The 23874-nt window shown below is 45.1% G+C and overlaps 3 protein-coding genes across 11 annotated transcripts in view; 1 reads left to right on the top strand and 2 right to left on the bottom strand.

Annotated features, from left to right (window-relative positions):
• Nucleotides 1–4782, top strand: LOC115584497 (haloacid dehalogenase-like hydrolase domain-containing 5). Its single transcript, XM_030421949.1, has 8 exons — nucleotides 1–406; nucleotides 1174–1377; nucleotides 1487–1599; nucleotides 1694–1787; nucleotides 1877–1910; nucleotides 2014–2188; nucleotides 2298–2486; nucleotides 3342–4782. The coding sequence occupies exons 1-8, from the start codon at nucleotides 287–289 to the stop codon at nucleotides 3736–3738; spliced, it is 1326 nt and encodes a 441-aa protein (XP_030277809.1). The 5' UTR covers nucleotides 1–286; the 3' UTR covers nucleotides 3739–4782.
• Nucleotides 4783–5454: 672 nt separating this feature from the next.
• gp9 (glycoprotein IX platelet) lies at nucleotides 5455–7349 on the bottom strand. The gene is made up of 2 exons (XM_030422019.1): nucleotides 7128–7349; nucleotides 5455–6325 (listed from the first exon to the last, which is right to left on the bottom strand). Exon 2 carries the CDS (start codon nucleotides 6322–6324, stop codon nucleotides 5527–5529), a length of 798 nt encoding a protein of 265 aa, XP_030277879.1. The 5' UTR covers nucleotide 6325; nucleotides 7128–7349; the 3' UTR covers nucleotides 5455–5526.
• Nucleotides 7350–8025: 676 nt separating this feature from the next.
• Nucleotides 8026–23874, bottom strand: part of LOC115584676 (IQ motif and SEC7 domain-containing protein 1-like) — a 105681-nt gene continuing 89832 nt past the window's right edge. For 8 of the 9 annotated variants that reach the window (XM_030422254.1, XM_030422255.1, XM_030422256.1 and 5 more), the window contains 13 exons: nucleotides 23078–23357; nucleotides 21504–22783; nucleotides 20773–20934; nucleotides 19985–20107; nucleotides 19375–19541; nucleotides 17944–18083; nucleotides 16886–16915; nucleotides 16043–16168; nucleotides 15839–15938; nucleotides 15432–15593; nucleotides 14898–15074; nucleotides 13225–13274; nucleotides 8026–11875 (listed from right to left, as the gene is read on the bottom strand). In XM_030422254.1, the coding sequence (XP_030278114.1) occupies nucleotides 11339–11875; nucleotides 13225–13274; nucleotides 14898–15074; nucleotides 15432–15593; nucleotides 15839–15938; nucleotides 16043–16168; nucleotides 16886–16915; nucleotides 17944–18083; nucleotides 19375–19541; nucleotides 19985–20107; nucleotides 20773–20934; nucleotides 21504–22783; nucleotides 23078–23357 (3334 nt within the window). In that variant the 3' untranslated portion in view covers nucleotides 8026–11338. The remainder of the gene's footprint in view (nucleotides 11876–13224; nucleotides 13275–14897; nucleotides 15075–15431; nucleotides 15594–15838; nucleotides 15939–16042; nucleotides 16169–16885; nucleotides 16916–17943; nucleotides 18084–19374; nucleotides 19542–19984; nucleotides 20108–20772; nucleotides 20935–21503; nucleotides 22784–23077; nucleotides 23358–23874) is intronic. The other variant, XM_030422261.1, reaches the window with a different exon arrangement.

Here is a 23874-nt window from a genome sequence, read left to right as displayed (position 1 = left end):
ATGGCAGCGGGGGTTGCTGCTGCGGCGGTGCAGATGCGGCTCCTCCGGCTCCTTCCGGCTGAGCTGCGGCTCGGAGACCCTCCTACTCCTCATATGTCGTCATCGGGTCTCGCCCAGTCAAATCATACGCGAGAAAACATCTGAGGAAGAGAAGAAAAAAAAAAAACCCCACACAAGCCGATCACCAGGCAAAGCGCGGCCGGAGCGAGCCGGCTTCAGGCTTCGTGCGGGCTCCATTTGCTTTCTCTTCTTTCTTTCTTTTTCTTTTTCTGTTACCGTAAATAAGATGAGGGGACTCCTGTCGTTTTACCGGGGCCTGCACACCCTGAGTAACCGTCAAGCCAGACGAAAAGCTGGGACTGTCGGTTCTCGGTGCGGGTTTTGCGGAACTCATTCTAATAGCAAGGTACGGTCCGAGCTGTTGCTGCTGCTGCGCCCTGCCTGGGCTCAGGCGGATACACTGTCGACAGAGGCGATACTTTGTAGTGAACTGTGTCCGGAGTGTTAACAAATAATGTGTCGGATCGACGTTGCAGACAGTGTTGCATGCAACTTTCTCAGATGTGGAGGAGGAAACTGCAGCAGCAGCAGGGGGGGAGCTGGCATCAGGGAGAACAGCAGCAGATTTAGCTTATACTGTGTTTAACCCCTCGTGAGATAAACAATAGCTGAGACAGTATGTTCCCGGTTTGCTCTCTGGGCCCCAGCAACAGAAGAAAAACAAGCAGCCTAAAGGAGCTTATGTACATGTGTGGGTAGATGTTGTGATAACAGGATGTGAATGCAGCCAAACACCCCCAATGTACTGCTGCTGCTGTGTCACCATGGCTTCTCTATGGCAGCCCTGTGTGTTGTAGACATAATAAAGGGCCCATGTGATGATGTCATGATGTAGAGTCAGCCCCTGTCAATGTGTGGAAGCAATATGAACAGACACAAGACAATCAGAAAGTACATTTAAGTCACTCAGTATTCTGATTGTCCCTCTCTATGTGAAGCCGATCTGTCATTAAAGCCCCTGTAGGTGTTCAGCGAATCCCCATTTCACCCCAGTTCTGATCATTCTTTGCAAAGCCTCCCTTTTCTTCTTGTTGTGCTGTTTGTTTTTTTCTCCACATTGTCTGATGATATCTTGCCTTCAGTTTGGCTGACAAACCTGCACTTGTCCCACAGCCGCAGCCACGCTTCGGGCTGCTGTTCGACATCGATGGCGTGCTCGTCCGTGGCAGGATGCCAATCCCCGCCGCAAAAAAGTCATTTGAGAAGCTGGTCGACTCTCAGGGACAGTTTTTGGTGCCGGTTGTTTTTGTCACAAACGCAGGGAATTGCCTCCGGCAGACGAAGGCAGACCAGCTGTCTCACATCCTGGGAGTGCCTGTGAGTTATCAGAGAAATTGTTAAAGAGGCTTTGTGAATGTGTCATTTTGGATGGGGTCCCTTCTCACTTGTGCTATTAACATGTCCTGAACACTTGATCTGTTTCCAGATTACACAGGATCAGGTCATCATGTCCCACAGTCCCCTGAGGATGCTTAAGAAGTTTCATGACAAGTGTGTGCTGGTGTCCGGACAGGGACCGGTCCTGGAAATTGCAAAAAAGTATCCTTGAGGCTTTGCCTTGTTATGTTGTCTGTTTGTGACCCATTTAAACATACATGCTGCTCTTCATTTGTCCTTAACACGCTGTCTCTAGTGTGGGCTTCAAAAACGTTGTCAGTATTGACATGCTGAGGGAATCGTTCCCGTTGCTGGACATGGTGGATCACAACCGGAGACCCAAACTGCCGGTGAGATTCTGAAATCTGGTGCAGAAATGTGTGTTTGTTTTTCAGTTTGATGCAACAGCACGTGTTTAGTGTCTCTTCTTTTATTTCAGTCCAATCCTATTGGCAACCTTCCCAAGGTAGAAGGTAAGAGCACTCTCCTCTGGTTACACATCAAAGGTTCCTCAGTTGTGCGTTGAGTTGTTGATATCTACAAGATTTTGTGTCAATCTTTGACCTCCACATACAGCTGTGGTTCTGTTCGGGGAACCGATTCGATGGGAGACCAACCTGCAGCTGATAGTGGACGTTTTGCTGACCAACGGTAACCTCGGCAGTGTTCACAACACCCAAAACAATCCTCACCTCCCCCTGCTGGCCTGCAACATGGACCTCATGTGGATGGCCGAGGCACATTCTCCACGGTAACCTTTGAAAATCAGCACCGTCACAGAAGATTTAAAAGAGGGATTTCATTTATTTACATCAGCGGCTAAAGCACAGTGTCCTTTTGTCTTCCACTGTTTGTCTCAGGTTTGGCCACGGGACATTTCTCGTGTGCCTCGAGAACATCTTCAAGAAGATAACCGGCAAAGACCTGAAGTACGACGCTCTCATGGGGAAACCCAGCGAGCTGACCTACCACTTTGCAGAGTACCTCATCAGAAGCCAGGCCATGCAGAGGCAGTGGAAACTTCCCATCACTTCCCTTTATGCGATAGGGTAAGACACCACGGCTGTTGTCGGGCAACTTTCTCACCTTTTAGTCTTCCAAGCGGTGTTAATGTTTCCACCGCTGCTGGAAAGACGACTAGATTGTTTGCGTTACTTCTCAGAGTCGCAAAGAAAAACAACACGGGACAAAACATGTTTTTTCGATCATGAAGTCTATGATAGGGACGTGAACGCAGACAGAAATGTCGCCAGGCTGCCAACCTGACTGGATCACTTTTTCCCTCCTATTCTCATGTGCGACAGAACTGCATAGTGAAAGCGAGGTTTGTGGGAAACCAATCCAAATGCAGATGGTTTAATTATTCTACAGCCATTACATTGTGCAATCAGCATTCTCTTCATAATGATACGTTAAAGTAAAAAAACCTGTCTGTTGCCAGTTTAATATAAAATGAAAATGAAAGGAGGCGGAGAGCAGGAGCTGTAAATTTAACCGAGTAATAGGCGAGTTAACCTCACTTGTTTTTTCCAGTTTATGGAAAGTGTTTTTGCTCACATTTAAATTAAGGTTTGCAGTGAGTGTCCAGTTGAGTGCCTGAGGTGTTGCTCAGTAATCTGGTGACAAGCATCATATGAAAGTACAGAACTCCTCCGTGTCAGTTTCCCACAAGCATGTCGGTGAACATGTCACACGTTCCCTCCACAGCTTGCATGTTTCACTTCAGTTTTTTTCATCACGAGTGTTGCTGCTGTCGTGCTAGTGCGGCTGCGTTTGTGTGTCAGCACTGTGTGATCGCTTCCGTTGCTCCTTGAACACAGCAGAAAATGAACACGTTCGTGCACATACAGGTACTAGTTTTGTGCGTACGCTGAGCAATCTCTTCCCCCCCTCTGCACTCTCAGAGACAACCTTATGACGGACATCTACGGCGCCAACCTGTACAACCGCTACCTGGAGGAGAGGGTGGCCAGGAAGAACCCCAAAGCCATTGCTAAGATGGTGGCCGCCACAGGGTCCTCCACCGCCGTACCCCAGGAGGAGGAGATGGACAATTTGCTGGAGAGCGAGCTGGCGCTGCCCTCTGCCACCTCCTGCAAGTCTGTCCTGGTCTGCACCGGGGTGTACAACCCCAACGCAGCGGTGCCGTCTGACGCAAACGACTGCATCAAAGAGACCGTGTTCCACGGGCACCGGGACTTCAGATTCGACCCCGCGCTGGTGGAGCCGGGCTTCATTGTGCACGACGTGGCCGATGCCGTCGACCTCATCTTCGAGCAGGAGAAGTTTGTGCCTCAGTAGAGTTTTGAGCCAACAGGTTTTGTGCGGGTCCTTGCAGAGGTAGGGAGTGGAAGCACTAAACTGTGTATACCGCTTAATGCATAAACCTGTAGGAGCCTAACACTGTGGACATCGTTTAACCACCTGACAGGGCATTAACGACACATGGGTCATGTTTTAAACTTTCAAAACATTCAGACAAACTTTAGAGAAGATGAATCATGTAACCGTTACTGTCAACCGCTCTTTTTTTATATTGTTTTTTTTGTGATAGTCTTCAATTACCTGTTTTTCACTAAGGAGAAGTGTCAGAACGGCCTTATTTGACCCTATTACTCAGTATCTTTTTAGACAATAGTAATGTTTTAGATAATTACAAATCCTGAAATCATCCTATATTTATTACAGATATTGAAGAAGTGTTTTTAAGAAGCATCAGATAACGTTTTGACCTTTTATTCTCGAGGTGACTTTTATTATTGCATTTGTAGTCATTTGTTTACCCGTTTATCCTGGAAAATCTATGCATGAATATAAGAGTAATACTTGTACTGTCAAAAAAAAAGAAAGAAAAAGAAACAGTAACTGTTCGATGTGCAATATTGTCCTCTAATAGTCTGTCCGTCTGCATTTTGTCTAGTGGTGAGAGCCTCGACCAGTATTTGCACAGATCAGAAACTTTCATCTCTGTTAAATGTTACAATACCTTCCTGCCATAACCTGTTTATTAAGATGTAGAAAACTCATTTTTATGCTTTTAAGATTTTAACTGCGGAGGTGAAAAGCTAAACGAGACATTTATTTAGATACTAAGTACAACGCCAATCCAGTGCTTTTACGGCACTACGTTTGATCATTTGTAGTAATGTACTCCTTGTAAATACTGTGACTGAAGGAAATATAAGAGTCGCACATTTGGAAAGTTTTGTCTTTTTTCCATCAAAAATGAGCCACAGCGTTGGATAATTAAAGGTGCATTATGTTGTTTTGGGGAAAACATTTATCAGAGGAGAGGAGTTTTCTTTTTTTATGCCCTAAAAGAACTGAATAAACAAACTGACCTAATTTCGTACTGTTTTACTTTGTTCATATGTGGCGGACCCTGCCACCTTTCTAGCTTCAAACAGTGTTCAGGGGCCCCTTATTTTCTTCTGAGAACAGCCCGTTTGTTCAATTAAGGGAAAAAAATAAATATTTCTGAGGTTGTATTAGTACCTCATTATATTATAAATACTCAAAATCTGAATTTCTTCTCCTAAATGACACATTGCCCCTTTCAGCATCTGTGACAGACAGCAGAGTGCAGATTTGTCTTTGTGTTATTACCGCCTCATCAGCTGCAAGACATATATGTCACACGTGTAGACTGATGAGTATCTAGGCATTTTCAATTGGATCAATTTCAATGCCATAAGAAGCCAAAATAATTCTCAAAACTCAAATGTCCTAATGTAAGTGTATGAGCACATTATTAAAATGTTATTTCTTGCTACATTATAGCTCGTTATGGCATGCCGTGGACAGCAAACCGCACTTTTCAATTAGATTTTCCTTCATCATTTAATCTGGTGCATTCCACGCCTGAATGAGGAACAATTTCCTGAATATAATGAGGTATACAATAAAAAGGTATAAATGAGGTATAAATGAGGTATAATAATGAGGTATAAAAAGAAAAAGATTAAAAAAAAACAAAACAAAAAAAAACAGTTACCCAAAAAAAGCCTGAAAGAGACGTGGAGAGTGAAAAACAACTTTATTGGAAGAAAAAAAACACAAAGAAATCTGTTGAGCTGCCTTTCACTGACCTCAACTCTGTTTGTCACTTGTAGTATATTTGCTATTCCTCTGTAGTAGAGAAAGACGTCGCCCAGGTAGGTTTATCTTTATATCGTGCTTCTTGTGCAGCACATCCAGTACCTGCGGCAGTAACTCCATGTTTAAGAGTGGCTTTTCTAATTCCTCTGGACAAGTGAGAGAGTCAGAGACCTCTGACAGCCCGGTGTGCAGCCTTCTCCTGCGTTTGGGCCTCTGTAAGCGCAGAGAGCCAGCCTCCACACCTGATTGTATCTTGTCTATATACAAGGTGATGGTGGATGTTTTGGCCAGTCTCAAACTCCACAGAAGCAGAACAATGATGCAGCAGAGCAACACTCCTACCGTGGTGTTATAAATCCCATTGGTGCAGCCTGTGAGGGCACAGGAAGAAAAGAAGTCGTCACTCAGTTCAGTGATGGCTCTCAGAGCCACGGAGCCCGGGCTGGCACAGGTGGGCTCCCTGGAGACGATGGCCCGGTTCTTTAGCAACCAGTTCCTCAGGTATTGGATCTTGCAGTCACAGTGGAAGGGATTCCCGTACAGGGAGACCTTTTTCAGGGCAGTGAGTGGGTCAAACAGGCCCGGGGTCACGGAGGTGAGCCGGTTGTCCTGCACATGGAGCTCCACGGTGTCTGAGGGCAGATGAGTCAGCTCCATGAGGCTTACAGAGCTGCAGTTCACTTTAAGGCCAGCAGGCAGGAGGGCTGAGCACAGGCAGGGCTGACCAGGAGAGAGTGCGCTCGATGTGGCCACGAAAAGCAGAGCAGCCAAGCTTATACAGGAGAGCATCCTGCGGGTAGAAGTAAAAGATTATTCCCTCTTTACGCTGTTTATTTGCAGCTTACGTAATCGTAGGAACAGAGAGGATGTTTTATAAGATGCCTTCAGTGCTGCATTGTAAATCAAGACATAGTCCACAAAGCTGTGTATCAGGACGTTTAACACTAATAAAGGTCCCCTGAAAAGGAAAATGCTGTTGATATCTACTCACCCTCATGCCTACGGAAATTTGGAAATAATTTCTGGCGTTTCACTGCAAAAACTACAATGCAGTATTCTCCTAAACCATTTAAGTTGATGGGGACAGAACAAAACAAGAGGGCAGAAAACATAAAATGAATTCATACAGCTTGGCCCTCGTAATGAAGCTCTCCAGAAGCCCAAAGATCCCACTAAAAAGATGTTATTTACGACCTTTTCAAAAGTGTGTAACAGTGCTGTGTGTGACATGGAGCTTCAATTTCCTTGAGGGAACCTCCCAAAAGGATTAATAAAGTTGTCTAAGTCCGAGTCTAAAACCAAAATCTTCACTGTAGCCTATTCCAAGTTGTTTCCAAGTCCCCATCTACTTCAATTGTTTAGTAGAATGCTGCGTCACTGTTTTGCTGCGAAGTACAGATAATGACTGAACTTTCATTTTTGGGTGAACTTGTCCTTGAAGTTTTTATGCCAAAAGAAATACATGTGACGCAGATATTAGATGTCCCTGTGCATGCTTTAGCTGGAATAAATAAAAAAAGATATTCAGATTGAGCTAACTGACAGAGTGGATGTCAAACTGCTCTCTTTTTTAAAGAAAAACGACTACAAACCTTTTGAAGTCATCCAACTTGGGAGTCACTTCTTGTGTTGCCGGTCATCCTTGACATGTCATTATTTATCCACTGTGCAAATCCAATGTTGCATTCGAGCATTGAGAGCATTTCAAAAGATCCACTGAGCCCACAGTGTCCTAGTTTTATAACTGACGTGTTGAATAATCACACACCCAAAACAGAGCGACGTCAGTGAGAGGAGCGCACCAATGACACTGCATGCTTTTGGTGCATTTCACATGAAGGGAATCCATCTGCTTAAAGGAGATAAGAGTTAATCTATTAGGAAGAGCGAAGGGGGGCTATCTGAAGCTCTCCCACACAGTGTTCATTACTGACATCCACTGTGGCGCTGGGAGCACGGGGGGCACTTTAGTGCAAAGATAGAGCTGGGGGCAAGAGCAGCTTTATGAAAATTTGGAATTTATCTGTGATATATTCTCAAAGGCAAATTCTGAATGAGCTGGAGGCTCAAAGAGAAAACCCTGAGCTGCAAAGATGGTTGGACATAACCAGTGATCCAAGAAAATCTACAAAGAATTTACAAGATTTTTAAGCTGAGAGGTGAGAGTGCCAACAATCATTTGCACTCAAGAATCCCTATGAGGACAGCTGTGTAGCAGCTACACTTTTCACCCATAGGTGGTGTCACAGCACAGATTTCTCTTTTTATTTCATAGCACTTTGATGCATGCCCTCTAGTGGAAATTCTGCTGCACTAGTGGCAAGTCATGTAGGAGCCTGGAAGGGGAAGATACGAGAGCCTAGAGATAAGGCACTAATGTGAAATGCATCATATAAAAAAAAAAAAAAAAAACATGGAAAAGAAAAGGGTTTTGTTTGATTCACACTGACGGACATCATGTTGCGCAGGAGAGCAGAAACAACACATGCGTACCATAAGTCATATATTTGTTTATTTTGCGTTCTCAACATTGTCACAGTTGAAGTTTTACAATAACTGGGGTCTTACTGACTCACTACTCACTGTACAAACAGAATGCACATATAAATGAGGCCATTCTTGTCTTTTTCCTTTTTTAAAATGTGTCTCGCGCCAGACTGAACAGCTTGCAGCTGGATGTGTGTGTGTGCATGTGTGTGTTTGTGTGCATGTGTGTGTGTCTGTATGGTAGGGGAGGTGCATGTATGAAAAGAGAGCTGGGTGTAAATGGCAGCGGACTTTCTAACAGTCTGTTTTTGATTTTCTACAGCAAATGTCAGTTCAAGACAGCCGGAGGCAGAGACAATCGATATGTTCATAAATCACCCCTCTGATCCATCTACGAGGCGGCGATGTATATACATCCTGATCTTGACTGCAGATATCAGAATAGAGTACTGATCATATACACATTATGTACAGTTCTTTTAACCCCCGTCTTGGTCCCTTTTACAGCTTCAAAATGACAAAGTCTCCTTTCCAAGCAGTTCATCAGCTCGCACATCAAAATCCCGTATTTACACGATGAAAGCCCTCAGCAACAGAAGTGCAATGTTCTTTATGTTTCGTAATTTACAACAATGGCTTTGTTAATGAAATGCATGCTGAGCTGCGACAACTACCAGCCAAACATGGAAACAACAAGAACACATCAACATCAGGGAAAAATCCCCCAATTGATCAAAAAAAAAAATAAAGAAAACCAAAACGAGAAGTCAAAATTTATAGGCTGATTTTTTTTCTCCCCCTCCCCCCCATCAGCTCACAGTGAATAGGACACATGATGATCCATGCAGTGCATCGTTGGGGTACCTTCTCACAAAGAATGACTGAAGACATTAGAAGCACTACAACACACACACCAGAACAAAAACAGATTCTTCGGTTTTTACATCATCCCAAAGATTCCAGAATTATAGCAAAGATAAATCCATGGAAAGACACATTCAGTTGATCATTGACGTCCCAAATGTGATATGTCTGTCGTCCAAACGTCCTTTTTGTTCATTCACATGAGGAGAGATGTGTGAGCGTAAGCCTGACTTATGGCGATGGGTTGTTTTTTTTTTTGTTTTTTTTTTATTTTATCTGTGAATGTTAAAATACATTTACAACCTGAATATTGGGACAAACAGTTTACTGTCACTAATTTACACACTAGAATAGACTCTTATTTGTAGAACGTAGAAAGTTATTCTTTACATATACCCAGTTCCTTTGTTCAGTTTGCATTTTGTTGAATATATTTGCATTTCCTGAAAAAAATGAAAGTGTTCTTCCATATGTGCTTATCCAGCAAAATATTTCTGTTCAGCCCAAAGAGAAGCATATTCCTTTTATTAAAATATATACACACATTCCTCTTTCCACTGTGAACTGTGTAAGTAAGTATTTATATATTCTTAAATGGAAAAAAAACAAAAAAACAAGAGTTATTTTTTCACCTGAATCTCATCCTGGACAAAAAAAAAGGAAAAGAAAACAGACTCTCACTCTCAGTACAAGTCTGCATTTTTCTGAACATGATTGCACTTAAACTTGCTATGGTAACACTGATTCGTTATACAATGTGCAGAGGATAGCCTCACATTAATAACATTACATGCAAAAAATCACTCACTAGACATTCCACTGAACTCCGGAGTCTGTACCTCTCATAAGACCACGAGGACAGCCACACATTAAATTTACAGAGAAAAAAACGACTCTGACAGGGGTTGAAAACAAAAAAAAAGAATATAAATAAATAATGATGCAACATGGAGGGGGAAAAAAAAGGAGGGAAAAAAGCACAAATTTGAGGGACACCTTGCTCTTGATGTACAAAATCAGTACAACGATATTGCACATATAATAGAAAAAAGATGAAAAAAATACTTTAAGATCTGATTTTTTCATTAACTCGCCGAACCTCTTCGGCGACTTAAACAAAAAAAAAAAAACGTACTAAACAAGGCAAAAGAAGAAGATTTTTAAAATTGTATATGTTTTTAATTTGAGGAGTCGCGACGTGCAGCTGTCACATACGCTAAAGGCAACAGACTTGACATGTTCAACGCCTTCTGAGGGGTCCGTTTAATGTCCTTTTTTACTCTTAATCCACATTACTTTTTTTTTTTTTTTTTTTTACAGTTTAAAGCAGCCACAGTATGAGTAGTAAACTGAGTTTAAAACAACCGACCAGCAAGGTTTAACGTTCCAGAGTGTTGACAGGAAAAGTCTGCTTTGAGGCTTCAGCCGCGACACACAGCACAGCGTTTTGAGGCCCATATGCAACAGCTGCCATCCATCCTCCTGATCCATCCGAAAAAGGCAAAAATAGATTATAGGCCGGACTGAATGGGAATTCACTCCTTTCAGATCTACATCCTGTTACCACAGAGTCAGAATAATACTGATAGAATTCATTTTTGCTGATAATAATAATTGTAAGTATAATCTTACAGATTACTTTACGCACAATATACTGTACATGAAGTCTTGACTAAATAGATTATGCATTAATAATTGGCACATTTATTTATGAGAGCTAGGAGACAACACATATAGCTGTCATCTACAGTAAATACAGCACTAGAACTACAATGACTGAGACGGTCGCCTCAGTTGTTTAACCTCTCCCTTGATTCGAGTTAGTGTGAAATGATTATATCTTCACTACGTATGAGCTTCTACGGGAGGCGACGACAAAATTGCATTCATATGATGGTAAGGGTCTGCAAAACCAAAGAGTTGTAAGTTGAATTCCGGAGGGGGGGGGGGGTGTGCGCGAGAAAACGACGGCAATCGCTGCGACGGAGAAAAACAGTCAGCCGTGTTCTCGTCTCGGGCCGTCGTCCCTCCTGATTATGTGAAGGTAAGACAGGTTTATTGAGGGAATGGAGGAGTAGGGAGCGGCTCGATGAGAAAAGAAACACATTTTCTCTGCAGCCGTCGCGGCCAAATGGTGTGTGTGTGTGTGTGGAAAACATAGAGCATCTTCCTGTACAGAACCCCCCCCCCCCCCCCCACGAAACCCTGACGGGGCCAGGCCCATGATCAGGCAAACTAGTAAAAGGCCCCTGGTGGAAGATTTGTGTCCGATTTCCATCCTGCATATTAGTTGGACCTGGAGGTGAAAAAGGTGGCTGCGTGTGTTTCCATCACAGCAGCAGTAAAACACAGTGGACAGGCCATAGAGCTATGCTGTCAGTCCCTTTGGTGTAAGCAATTGTCCCTCCTTCATCAAGTCCCCTCCTTGCTTCTCCTCTCTGCGATAGGAGCATCACACTACGGTGCTGATGCCACTGTGTTTGGGTTTGGGTCCGCCAGGTACCGAACCCGCTTGCTGACTGTGGTGGTGGGGGGCATGCTGGGAGTGTGAGGCGTGATGGGAATGCTGGCTGTAATGGCTGTGCTGCGAGTGGCCGTGTTGGTGTGCGTGCGAGGAGTAGGCCGGGTGCTGGTGGTACTGCGTGTGGGGAGGGGGGTGGTAGTGGTGGTGGTGGTGGTAAGGCGGCGGGTTCTGTGGGACTTGGCAGTAGTGGGAGTGGTGGCCGTGGTGCTGGGCCTGCGCTGGGTGTGCTACCTGTGCTGTGTGGTGCAGGTTGGTCGGGTGGGGCTTGTGGGATATGAGTGTGGGCTGACCGGGCGGAGGGAAAGGAGGGTGGCCCTGGGATGACGGTTTGCCTCGCTTGCTGCCAAAGAGCGACCCAAGGATGGAGGTCGATGCTGAGTTAGGGATTGAGGGATGGCCGCGTGGTGCGCCCTCACGTGGCGTGGTGGCTCTCCGACGCGTGTGCGGACTGCTAATGATGGACCCCTGCAGGCGGGAAAAAGAGGCGACAGCACGTCTGTGAGACACTGTGCACAACAGCTACCAAACTGCAGCTACAAGGCACCAGCAGGATGAACTCACAGTTTTCTTATTTCAGATAAACAAGTAGCAAAATGTTATAGGGCATGCAAATGAGAAACTAAAAATGTTTTCATGGTGGGCAGCAGCGACGCTAGGAATATTTCATCTTCAAGATGAAGGGAGCCTCTGTTCAAAGGAGCTAACTGGCTTGAAACCGTAAATCTGCAACAAGAGTAATTATATAAAAACACCATTAAGAGCATCAATAATGACATTAACAGGGGAAGAAAAAAAGACAACATTTCATCTTCATTGCAGTCAGTGTGCCAAACCCTCTAAAGAGTCACACATGCAACTTGTTATAATCAATGGAGGCATAGTTTCCACATGCAGAGGATGTGACAGGCAAACTCGTCATCCACACATTCAACTACAAGTCAGAAGGCAGGAGGAACTAAGCTCTTTTGTGCAGACTCCACAACAGGCCTGGACACTTTCCCCCTCTTTTTTTTTCCTGGGGTCCGACACTGCTCACTACATCCAGGTACGAATTCTCCTAATAAAGCGTTTTTTTTTCCCTTTGGCACATGCTTTCATCTAAGACTGGAGAGAGACCGTGTGACGTCTTTGACAGCAGAATGAAATTTTCAGGGTCCCAGACTTCAACCCAACACATGGACTCATGGACACATGGAATGAGGGAAAAGATGAATGAATGAAATCCACATCTTTAGAAGTCCTTGTGAAGCCCACCGGCAGACCTCTGACTGTGAAGGCTACGTTCCTCCCTGAACCTTACAACATTAAAGAGAAGTTGTGGATAAGGGTGGGGGAAAAGAAAAAGACCCGGACAGAAGGAGGGGCTGCAGGAGATGTACAGTTTTCCTAGTGTCTCACAGAGCTACGACCCTGCCACAGAGAGGAAGAACCAAATGAAAAACCGCTTGGATGTGGTTGAATGAAAAGACAGAGACAGGCGACAAGTGGGAGGGGGGGGATCAGAGGAGGGGATTAGTAGAGTCATGCTTGTTTGAAGGTAAAAGTGTGTATTGGTCATATAACATGACCAAAAAAAAAACAGGAGATCTCTGGCTTCCACAAAGGGGCAGGATCAGAGGCAGGCAACCCATGCATGCACACTAACTGAGGCAAGCAGGTTATAAGGCATCCCAGGAAGGAAAAATAAATGATCCAAACAAATGGACTGAGTCTATGAAGCAAAGGAGGTGTAAGACCAAAAAATAAATGGTGTGTTTTCACAGTGCACATCATCACATAGAGAGTAGCTTGGATACCAGCTGCTTCCAACTTACTTCCATATTGCTGTCTAGTGATCCTGCACTGCTGCGACGCCCCCGCTTGCCTGCCCGAGACATGCAATACCACAGATTAGAGATCGACAGCACTCCTGGATAGACTACAGACGTTTAGGCCGCCCGCCAGTCCCGCAGGGGGGCAGTGCAGTGCATTGTGACTGTGAGTAAGGTCCAAATATAGGGCGGGGAAAGGGAGAGCGCGTTCAGGTCTGGGAGGGTGGTGGGTGATAGGTGGGTGTGTGGCTAACTGTAGTGAAGTCTGTTACTCTTGAAAAAACTGAGGCTGCAGTGGAATTACAGTGATTTTAAGTTTTTTTTTTCAAACGCACTTGTTCAAAATGTCCAAAGGGAAGTTTTTACCAAAAGATTGCGAGCTATGTCTTTAAAAAAAGGGCCGATGCCGGAGAAAATTTGTCCAATTTTTGGTTTGTTTTTAGTTGTTTAATGCGTGACAACTCCTTCTTAATGTTGTCACAAGATGTAGATTTGCAAAAAAAATTTAAAAAAAAGGGTCAAGGTTGGTGAAAAAAAGCCGGTCTCAGTGACAGTCACAAAGGAGGAGGACACATCAAAAGCAATACAGTGGTCGTTGCACATGGGATGTACAGGCATATACAGGTCTGAGGGCGAACAGAGCACTCTTGCCGTTGTTAGGCACACTCAGCCAATGATACATGACCAATAATCACACATATACAGGAGAATACCTGATGTGTATGGAAAGAACACAGTAAATACACATGGAATGGAGTATGGCAGGAAAGGAAAAAGAAAACACTTAACAAAAATGACCCCACTAACATGCCACATCCTGCAATCGGAGGAACACGGGAGACAGGAGGGACGTCTACAGACTTCTTCGCTGGCTGACCTATCGTTTCCCCACTGAGGAAGTGATCACAGGAGCAGAGCGTATCGGATTACCAACACTGAGGCAGACCCCCTGACTGGATTTCATTTCGTTATCAAGTTAATCACCCGATAACTTCACATAGCTGTTATCTGTAATGAATGAGATGTACTCCTGCTTCAGAGACGGAGCGGCCGTGTTAAACACTGATATTCATGGATGTGAGATGACTGTTAACACCAAGTCTGAGGCTAAAAAAAAAATCTTGGATCTTTTTGTCACTGGCGCACATCAGCACCGATTTTGTTTGGTTCACAAATACACGTGAGAGGAAATGGCACATGACGTTTGAAGAAAACTTAACGTGAAATGTCTCTGGATAAAAAACAAACTTAAGAGTGCTAAAAAAAAAAAAAAAAAAAAAAAGTGACGATAAAAAACATGAATGGAAATGTTTGAGAAAGAATCCGGATGATCGGGGGTGAGAACTGCCTGTCAATTTCATTCATCACTGAGAAGACAAATCTGGATAAAAACTGCATTTCTGAAACAATTTCTTCTCAAATAAGGTCCGTATTCAGTCTTTGGATCGGAAAAAAAGGTCTTGCTAAAACAAAGTATGCAGGGTACAGGAGAAGTTAAGCATTGAAGGACACATCGTCCAGACCAACGATCCAGTCACGGGTGAGTTACAAAGTGGATTTAACTTCTAAAATCAAAACAGTGCGGTGCAGTGAAACAACATTTTGCTATTTTTATCCCCTTCATATCGTCACAGGCAGGTGCGTGACACCTGGCTGGTAAAAAGCAGGGGCTGTACCTGCTTCGGAGAGGTCTCGCAGGGAGCTGCTGAGGGCGCTCCTCTTCAGGCCCTCTCCCATGGCGTAGGTGTCGTCCAGACTGGCGCGGTTCATGCTTCCATTCCCGGCCTCCTTCTTCAGGCCGGAGCTCTGCGACATGCTGGGCCTCACCACCCCCTTCTGCTTCTCCAGCTCAGCTGTGGAGAGGAGAGCCAAGGAAAGACTGAGGTAAGTGGCGGTGGTTTTAACATCGCGCCCGGGCCAGGGAACTTCTCTGTAATGCCCTCGGCCACCTTTTTTTACACTGTCTGAAACTCGTTATTGATCTTCATAATTTCCAACATCCTGCTCTCGTATGTCTTAACGGAATTGCCTTTTAAATGTCCAGAAAATAAATGCGCTAGCCATCCTGTGAACTCCTGTAAAAACTCTCCCTCGTTAAGTGCCACAGCTGAGTAATGAGGACCATGCCCTGTTTCTACTTTACACAGCCTGAGGTAGACTAGAGGAGAGGGAGAGGGGGATGGGAGACGGAAAAAAAGAGGGCAGCTCACACTCTATTCTGTATTTCTCCATTTCCTGGACCTCGGCGATGGACTCTCGTAGGTCGTCTGTGAACTTCTTGCGGTCCTGGGGGTTGGGCGCGTTGAAGTTGATGAGGACTTTGATGTCCGCACCTGGTATCGCTGATGTAAGCCTGATTCCATTTGGGTAATCTGGGGCAAAGGCAAACAGAGGAGGGAGAGGACATTTACACAAGGGCCATTGATCAAAACCGAAGTTAAAACACATTGGGGCAAATCCGTCTGAAGTCCGGGGTTTAAACAATGTCACAGCCCATTGGTTTGACTCCCCGCTCCTGCTGGATGTGTTCCTGCGCTAAATCAAACCCCGTGATGTAAACACTGTCAGCTAACACGCCACGGAGACAAAGACCGAGCGAGGAGAAAAAGCCACTTACACTGGTTTTCAAACAGCATGACTTGCATCCCGTACAGAGAGAAAGACTGTCTGAAGCTGTACGTCACCGAGTTCTTCTTTTTCTGGAAGATCTTGGTTACCTGAAATCATGAAAACAATGATGTTTTAGGAGAGGAGAGGAGAGGAGAGGAGAGGAGAGGAGAGGAGAGGAGAGGAGAGGAGAGGAGAGGAGAAGGGCTTTTACCACTAGGAGGTCATTGAACAGGAAGATCTCCCGCTGATGAAGGCCGAGCTTCTGCAGCTTGTTGGGATCTGGCACTTCAAACAGGCGGCAGTAGCACACCAGCCGGCGATGGGGCAGCGACAGCACCTACAAGGTGAAAAGAAAAGAGCACAGACGCTTTTCACACTTCAGAGGTCATTGTTGCCTCTGTGTTAGAGGTAAAAACTTTGAGCAGAATTTTTTGCATTCTTAGCAGCATTCAAAGTGACACATGAAGAGATGTTGCAACGTATTGGATACTTCTGTTTATGGCTGCCACTAAAGATTTAATCCTTGGTTGGTTAGAAAATAGGGACTAATGTCAGTTAAAATGATCTGAGGTTAATGTCTTAGTGTTCAAAATAAGTATTTACCACAGCAGATGTACTGTGAAATTGGCATTAATGAATTACAAAACATTTTAGTGCTACTAGTGCAAAGTCAGTGCCTCGCTCCTCCCATAAAAATGATCAGAACTCATTATCTCCTTAAAATTGGGGGCTCTGCAGTGTAATCTGTGACCGAGAGGCATCTGCATGGCACCCACCCAGCAGTGATGTACACCCTGCTGAGCACAGACTCTGTAAACACTCTGCAGCTCAGCGCCACCCAAGAATTTATGTGTGTCGATTCTGTCTGGCCCTCGGGGTTAAGCAATGACTGCTCATCGCTCGGTGGCAGATGCGACGCTTTAGGGGGCAAAAGTTCCCGATGCCTCCTGCCTCTGAAACTACCTGTGTGAATTGCTGTAACTGTGATGTTCTCAGACGGGAAGCTGTGCTCATGCATGAAATTATGAATGAAACATGTTTTATGGATACTTACACATCCAAGGCCGTGGTGGAGAGATCCGATCTAAAAAAGACAAAGAAGTTATATGTTAAATGCAGTTTTTTTTTTGTTTTTTTTTTTAAATCTCTCTTGCTTATGAAAAACTAACATAAGGATCTTCCCGTGCAGGCTGTGCGCCTACAGCCTATTTAAATTGCCATGAAGACATACAGGGTGGTGGTCTGTATATGCTGCCGGACTCGAGGGAGTCTGTAATGATGTTGGAATGAAAACAGATCCTCCCTTTAGAAGGCCACTCCGTGCACCACCAGTGGACCCCATCGTTACGGAGAGGGATTCCTGCGTGGTTTTCACACTGGAGCATTTTTTACCGCGATTCCCCCAGAGCTTTTAATTCTGTGACGAGGGATCATTTTTCAATACGCTAAATTGTTACTGGCAGAGGAACCCGTCCATCCCACAGGAAACCGACTGAAACAAAGTCCTCCATGCACGACAAGCCTCTTTCCCGAGGCTGCATAGGGTAATCTAACTTGTAACCTTCACATCATGAAAGAGACATCATCGCATGCAGAATAATGCAGAAATGCTGTCCCGGCCTGCTCCTGAGGGGCTGGAGCACATGCACAACTAAATGAGATAATAGCTCTTGGTCAGTATTCATGCACAGAAATTAACTGACTTAATGATTAGTGAAACAATCAAACTCATGCTAGCGGTTAATTAACTTTGCTTTAAAACACTTCCCCTCTAAAACTAAGAAAGAGCTATAATGTGCTAAGGCAGCAGAAGGTGCCCATTTTTCATCGGACTGCGGCATTAGGTGACACCTCTCAAGGGCTCCGGGTTTGTTAAAACCAGCAGCGTGAAGGTCTAAGCCCCGGCATGTGTCCACTCTCACACAACAGCACCCAAAGGTACACTTAGCTTTTTTCGGAATCTCTTCATGACTCAAACTTGTCAGTAAATCAAGAGGAAGGTTTTTTTTTTATTTAAGAGAAAAGGAATCAAGCAAAAGATGCTTCAGAGATTAATGTCACACCTTGAAAACCGTAATAACTTTTAGTGAACTTTGTGGAGTAGATACTCACCGGTTTCTTTCCCACAATGAGCTTCTCGACCTTCTGCACCTGTGAGACGTGGTCTTCGTTGGTCTTCAGCTCTCGCTTGCGGATCCTCTCGTAGATGCCGACCAGAGTCTCCCGGGGGATGTCCTCCCCGTCATCCACACCTGGCACACGGGGGAGAACTGAGTTAGGGCCGTCCACAACGAGTTCATCATAACAATAGCAACGTAAGCCCCCGTACTGATGAACAACAACCTTCTGTCACGCACATTAATTACCCTGAGCGCCTCTTTCTCTCTAAAAATAAGAGTTTTCATACAAGTGCATGTTGGCCAGTTTATGCGTTGATATGATGCATCTGTGATAAGCCAATATCAGCCAACCAATATATCGTTCGGGCTTTACTTTTTATATAACAGCACTAGAGGGATTCTTCAAGAAGGGACACTAGTGGGCTAACGAGAGCCACTGATCAGGCTGCTGGGAGTGGGAACGGGCTGTGCAGGTCAACCATTCTGTATGTAGCTAGTATACAACTAGTGTAAAGAAGCATAGAGGTAGCATGAATGGATTGTGGATGTGCATTGTCAGCATGTCTGCATGCCTATATACATCATATGCAGTGTGTGGGATTTTTATTGACAAGACTATTGACACATTTTGCACACCAAGCAGGATTTATATTGAGCGACGGTGCACGGTGATGTGTATATGTGTGTCTACAGGGATGCTGATCAATGTGCATTGTCCCTGGAAATAAAAATAAAACAATAACACTAAAAAAATAAATAAAAATTGACCAAAGATATTGTTCACCGCTGTCGCTGTTGTCCTCCCAGCGTTGTGGGCTAAAAAGGTGCAATATGTCAGAATTGGCCACCTGTCAAATTCAAACTCAAGACAAAAAGGAGGATATCCCCAGGGTAACCACTAACTGCTTCTCACTAGGGCTAACGTTATCTCGTTAGCTCAGTGAGCCGTGAATCTAGTGGTCCTACTAGGAGCGCCAGGGGAGTGTTGGTGATTTACACCGCCAGCACAGGAAGTTTGGACGGGGACAGGCCAGGGCGAGCTGGTTACCATGCTAGCTCTGTAATGCAACACAGACTTAAGAAGGTAAAAACTTATTTTCTTCACATTCTCTTGATAATTTCAATGCTGTCAACTTAAATTCTTATATACTGCATCTTTAAGTTAGGACAATATATGAATAGCTATTGTTATCATTGTGGTTGTTTGGTGTGGACAGCTCTTTATTTTATGATATAGAGTAAAAGTCAATGGTTCTATTAAAATCTACCTGTCAGAATATCAGTATTTGAAAAAACAGGGGTTAATTAAAGAAATCAAGAATAGTCATCACTCATCTACAAGTGGTCTGATACAAGAACATAATACACACTGTTCATTATGTCCTCAGGCGTGTCATTCATTTGCATCATGTGCATTTTCTACCTCTCAAGTTCTTGATGAAGTCCTCCAGCTTCATCTTCCTCTCGGGCTTGACGTTGGGGCTGTACATGTCGGTGTTGAGGAGGATGATGGCGAACGCCAGGATGAAGATGGTGTCGGGGTTTCTGAACTGCCGCACCACCGTGGGGTTGCAGATGCAGTAGCGCTGGCTGTGGACGTGAGACAAGAGAGAAGGCACAGTGTGACCCATCTCGAAAACCTCGGATTACAAAACGCGCACAAACTCATGAATCATGCCTATTGTGAAGGAACATTTTCAACACTTCCAGGAGAAAACAGAAGTGAGGCGAGCACACAGCTGTGAGGAAACTCAGCAGCAATGACTTTTCAAAAATAAGAGTTTACATAAAATGTTTCCAGTGTCATGAGCACAAAGCATTATTATACACGCATGCAACAGACATATTGTGATTTTATGATTGTATAAGTATGAACACACACACCGTTTTCCCTCCAGTCTCTCTTCAAACACATGCATTCATTGTGATCATCGCTGGCTGAGGATTGCTTCTTTCCTCTGTCTTCCCTCTGCAGTCATTGGCCTGCTTTTTCCATGTATGTTTTAATGCTCTGTGTCTGCGTGGGATCTAACCTGAAGGCCTCGATGAGCCGCTCCACCTTCTGGGCCTCGCCCTGAACACGGATGTGGTTCTGAAATTTCCTGAGAGCCTCGTCCAGCTCCATGCCCTGGAAGTCCATTTCGTCCACCACACAGCTGGAACATAAGGGGACAGATGGAGGGGGAAAATGAAACACAAACAACACCAATCGGCAAATTTCTTAGAGGGCTGAGTTGGCCTAGATTTTATCACGGAGGATACCTCAGTATTTAAAAAAGATTTCTGGCCACATTGTTGCCATGAGTCGATCTTATCACGGAGGACCATGTTTGAGGGAGTTTTTGTGCCATGTCTGTTACTCTTTCTCCTTTCCTTTTATTACATTATGTATAACAATGGCCCCGGTGTTTTGATGTATTCTGTCTTTTATTATTGTTGTGCATGCAGACAGGGATTCTGGACACATTTGAAACTTGAAAACAAGTAATATCATTTCATATGAGCATATTCCATGTTGTTATTTTAAGTATGTTTTTGGCATTTGTAAGGCTTTATTGATAGTACAGCTGAAGACTAGACAGGAAACAGGATGAGAGAGAGGGGCAGTGACACTGTACATGGGACACCCTCTCTACCAACTGAGCTAAACGACACCCCATATTCCATGTTTTTAATGTAACAAGCAAGTGTACAATGTTTGTCTGTGAGTTGTAATGGAGTACAAGTATAATTGGGTATAATATGGAAGTACAGCACTTCAGTAAATGCACATTTCAGCATGAGGTTTAGGGAGGACAAAGGGGAAAGTGATCATACTCACTCCAAGACATCTCTGTTGAACTGTTTCTGTCGATTGCCTAGAAACTCTCCGATCATCTGCCGGCTCAGGCCCTTCCTCTGCAGCAGGAAGTGAGCCACACCGACCGGTGTGTCGGGGATGAATCCCCTCTCAGTCAGGTACTGGATGCCCTTCTCTGGCTTCCTGATGAATCCGACATTACCATGCAGGTCAATTAAAGAAGCAGTGAAAAAAAATCTTATAAGGTTTAATCTTGAATTCTGAGAATGTGAAAGAGAAAACTCTTTGAGGTAAATTAAGAGCAGTGACGTTTTCCCTAATGATCCATCAGCTCCTGATTATCCCTGTATTAAACTCTAGGTAAACATCTGGGCATAATCCAAACAGACTGAAAGAATAAAATATGTGATCAGGGATCCGGGGGGTTGATTTTAACTGTGTCAAAATGTGACCACAGCTCTAACACAGACACAGCTGCCACAGATCTTGCTTATGTAGTTGTGTCTTGTACAATTGAGGAAAAGACGTTTCTCTGACACCTACTGAACAAATGGGGCATCAATTCAGCTTGTCAAAGAATCACAGAGGAATATTGTCACACCCAAAATACTTTTGAATTTGATATTAATGCAACTGCTTACAGTTTAAAGGGCAACACACAGTAAGATAATGAGTTTCCAAGAGGCTTCTAAGGCCCTTGACCGCTGTAAACACGGGTCAAGTGCCCTGCTCCTTCAGAGCTGAGTACCTACTTGTTGAAGAGATTCAGGCCGATGCGGTAGTGTCTCTTGCGGATCACATCGTTGCTGAAGATGGGCGAGTCCCAGCTGTTGCGAGTCTCCTTGTGGTAAGTCTGCTTGCTGAGCGTCTGCTCTCGTAGGCTGTCTCTCGAGGAGGACTCGGAGCTGCAGTTGATGGTGTCGTTGGAGTTGGATGTGCTATTGATGCTGTCGTTGTCGCCATCGGAGAAGTCCGATTCGGACTTGCTCTGTCTGTTGGCGGAGCCGTTGATGGCTAAGTGGCTTTCCAGCTGGCGGTGGCGGTGGCGCAGGGGTGCATCGTCGTCACGGGAGGAAGCTCGCGGCGGGGGTCCGTGGGAAATGTGTTTGGGGCTCGCCTGGGACGACGTTACGATGTGGCCGTGCGGTTCGTACACAGGCGGCCGTTTGACAGAGCTGCGGTCCGACCGGTCGCTGAGCTCTGCTGAGCTGTCACTAGGAGGTTCTATGGTCAACAAAGGTAGATGGTCCATTCTAAGACGCTGCTCTTGGCACTCCAGAGAAGGAGTGCTGCGGCAGCTCGTGTCTGTGTCACGACCCTCATCTTTGGGGTCAATGGGCCAGTACTCCTGGGAGGAGTTGACTGACCGCAACCGCAAGTCTGACTCTGTGCTGGAGGGCTGGTCCCCTGACCTCGACAGAGCAATAGAAGGGGACATGTCCTCCTCGTCAATGAACAGAGTCACATCACTATAGGATGCCATTGTTTCATCGTGCAAGCGTCCAGCTGCCCTGCGGTGGGACTTCACCTGATAGGGCACCTCCCTCTCCACCTTAGAGCAGCCCATAGCCTCCGGGTCAGGACCCTCATCCCCCTGAAGGCTGCGACAGTTCAGTGCATCATCTATCGACTCGGCCAGAGACTTGACCTGCCTGGAGAAGGCGTCCTCCAGCTCTGTGATGGCATCCGACAGGTCACCCTGCTGGGCCTGGTGAGATGCCATGTTGGCCTGCTGGTGGACCTCGATATCTCCACATTCAGACTGCACCATGGACAGCGGGCTGCCGTCCTCTGTCATGGACACCTGCCTCCCCTCAAAGTAGGAGCTGTGCACCTTCTCAGGGCCCTCAAACGAGAGCTGCATCCTCATGTTGGAGAGAACGATGCGTCTGGACATGCGGTTCTCAGACATAGAGCTCCTGAGACGTTCAAAGTTTTTGTTCATCTGATACTGGCGGAAGGCTGTCTGGATGGTGCGCGCTGCATGCCGAGTTATGAATCGTCCACCATATTTACGCTCCAGCATCTCCACCTGGAGAGAAGACGAAGAAAATTAATTGTGAAACTGTGCCACCCAGGGAATATTTAATTGGATTTCTTAACTAGTTTATACATTCTTCCTCCTGGATGTCACGGATAATTCACTTCTTCAAGTTATCAGTGGCCCTGTGGCAATCTAACAACACTTTTTTCCTCCTCTATTTGTTGCAAGAATAATCTCACACAGCTGGGTTTCCCATAACTAAAGAGAAATTGCATGTGATAATTCTCCTGAGGCAATACTGTAAGAAAGTTTGACCAACTCCAAGGCAACTTTAAAAAATACCTGTTTGTCCTGGAGGTCAGCCGAGAGCTCATAGCTCTCCGAGAGCGAGCGGGACCGCTTGATGGCCTCCTCCTCGGCCTGCTTACGAAGGATGGACTGCGAGTGCTGGAGCTTGGGCCGACGGGGTCTTTGAGGCCCAGGCTGGACCCCGTGGCTGTAAAGCGGGCTGTCAAATCGGTCAGGGCTGATAGCCGAGCCGTGAGTCACCGGGCCTTGGCCATAGATGGCTCCACCATCCAGGGAAGGGCCACTCTCACCGGGCCGTCCATCCCCTTCCACACTGCAAAAAGAAAAGCAAAGGGATGAGATTTAGAGTCTTCAGCTTCAAAGATGATAAGAAAAAATATATACAGCTTAAAATCACAAGTTGCTTTAAGTGGCTTCACAATCTGCACAGCATGTGGCAACCTCTGTCACTCCAAATGCGTTAATAAAAATGATGTTTTTTCAGTCGGAATGTGATTGAAGTATTATCAGACTAATCGCTGCAGTCTTTCTGATCCATCTTACGAAATGTCAGAGCACAAAGTAGCTTAACTTAAGGGACTTAAAGCTTTTACAAAAAGGAGTCGCAATCAGTAGTCTAGTAGTATCGGCTAAGGAACACACAGAAAAAGGTGACATCAGAGAAGCGAAATGTGTCTGAGTGTGAGTGAGTGCAGCCATTTTTTGGAATGTGCTGATTCCACAGCTTTATGCAACATAGCCCCCGTTTCATTCAACTTAAAGACGCCTAATACAAGCACTTATCTCTGTAATGTAACAGAATAGTGTACAGTATGACTAAATTTGCCGTG

This window comes from Sparus aurata, chromosome 7 (genome assembly GCF_900880675.1).
Source record: "Sparus aurata chromosome 7, fSpaAur1.1, whole genome shotgun sequence".
Classification (NCBI taxonomy): domain Eukaryota; kingdom Metazoa; phylum Chordata; class Actinopteri; order Spariformes; family Sparidae; genus Sparus; species Sparus aurata.
This window is presented reverse-complemented; position numbering and strand designations above follow the sequence as displayed.

Excerpts from the sequence above, each read along its gene's own strand:
- gp9 (XM_030422019.1), bottom strand. The coding sequence starts at position 6,324 with ATGCTCTCCTGTATAAGCTTGGCTGCTCTGCTTTTCGTGGCCACATCG.
- LOC115584497 (XM_030421949.1), top strand. The coding sequence starts at position 287 with ATGAGGGGACTCCTGTCGTTTTACCGGGGCCTGCACACCCTGAGTAAC. Across the intron at positions 407-1,173 it reads GAACTCATTCTAATAGCAAG|CCGCAGCCACGCTTCGGGCT; the intron begins GTACGGTCCGAG and ends CTTGTCCCACAG. Across the intron at positions 1,378-1,486 it reads CTCACATCCTGGGAGTGCCT|ATTACACAGGATCAGGTCAT; the intron begins GTGAGTTATCAG and ends ATCTGTTTCCAG.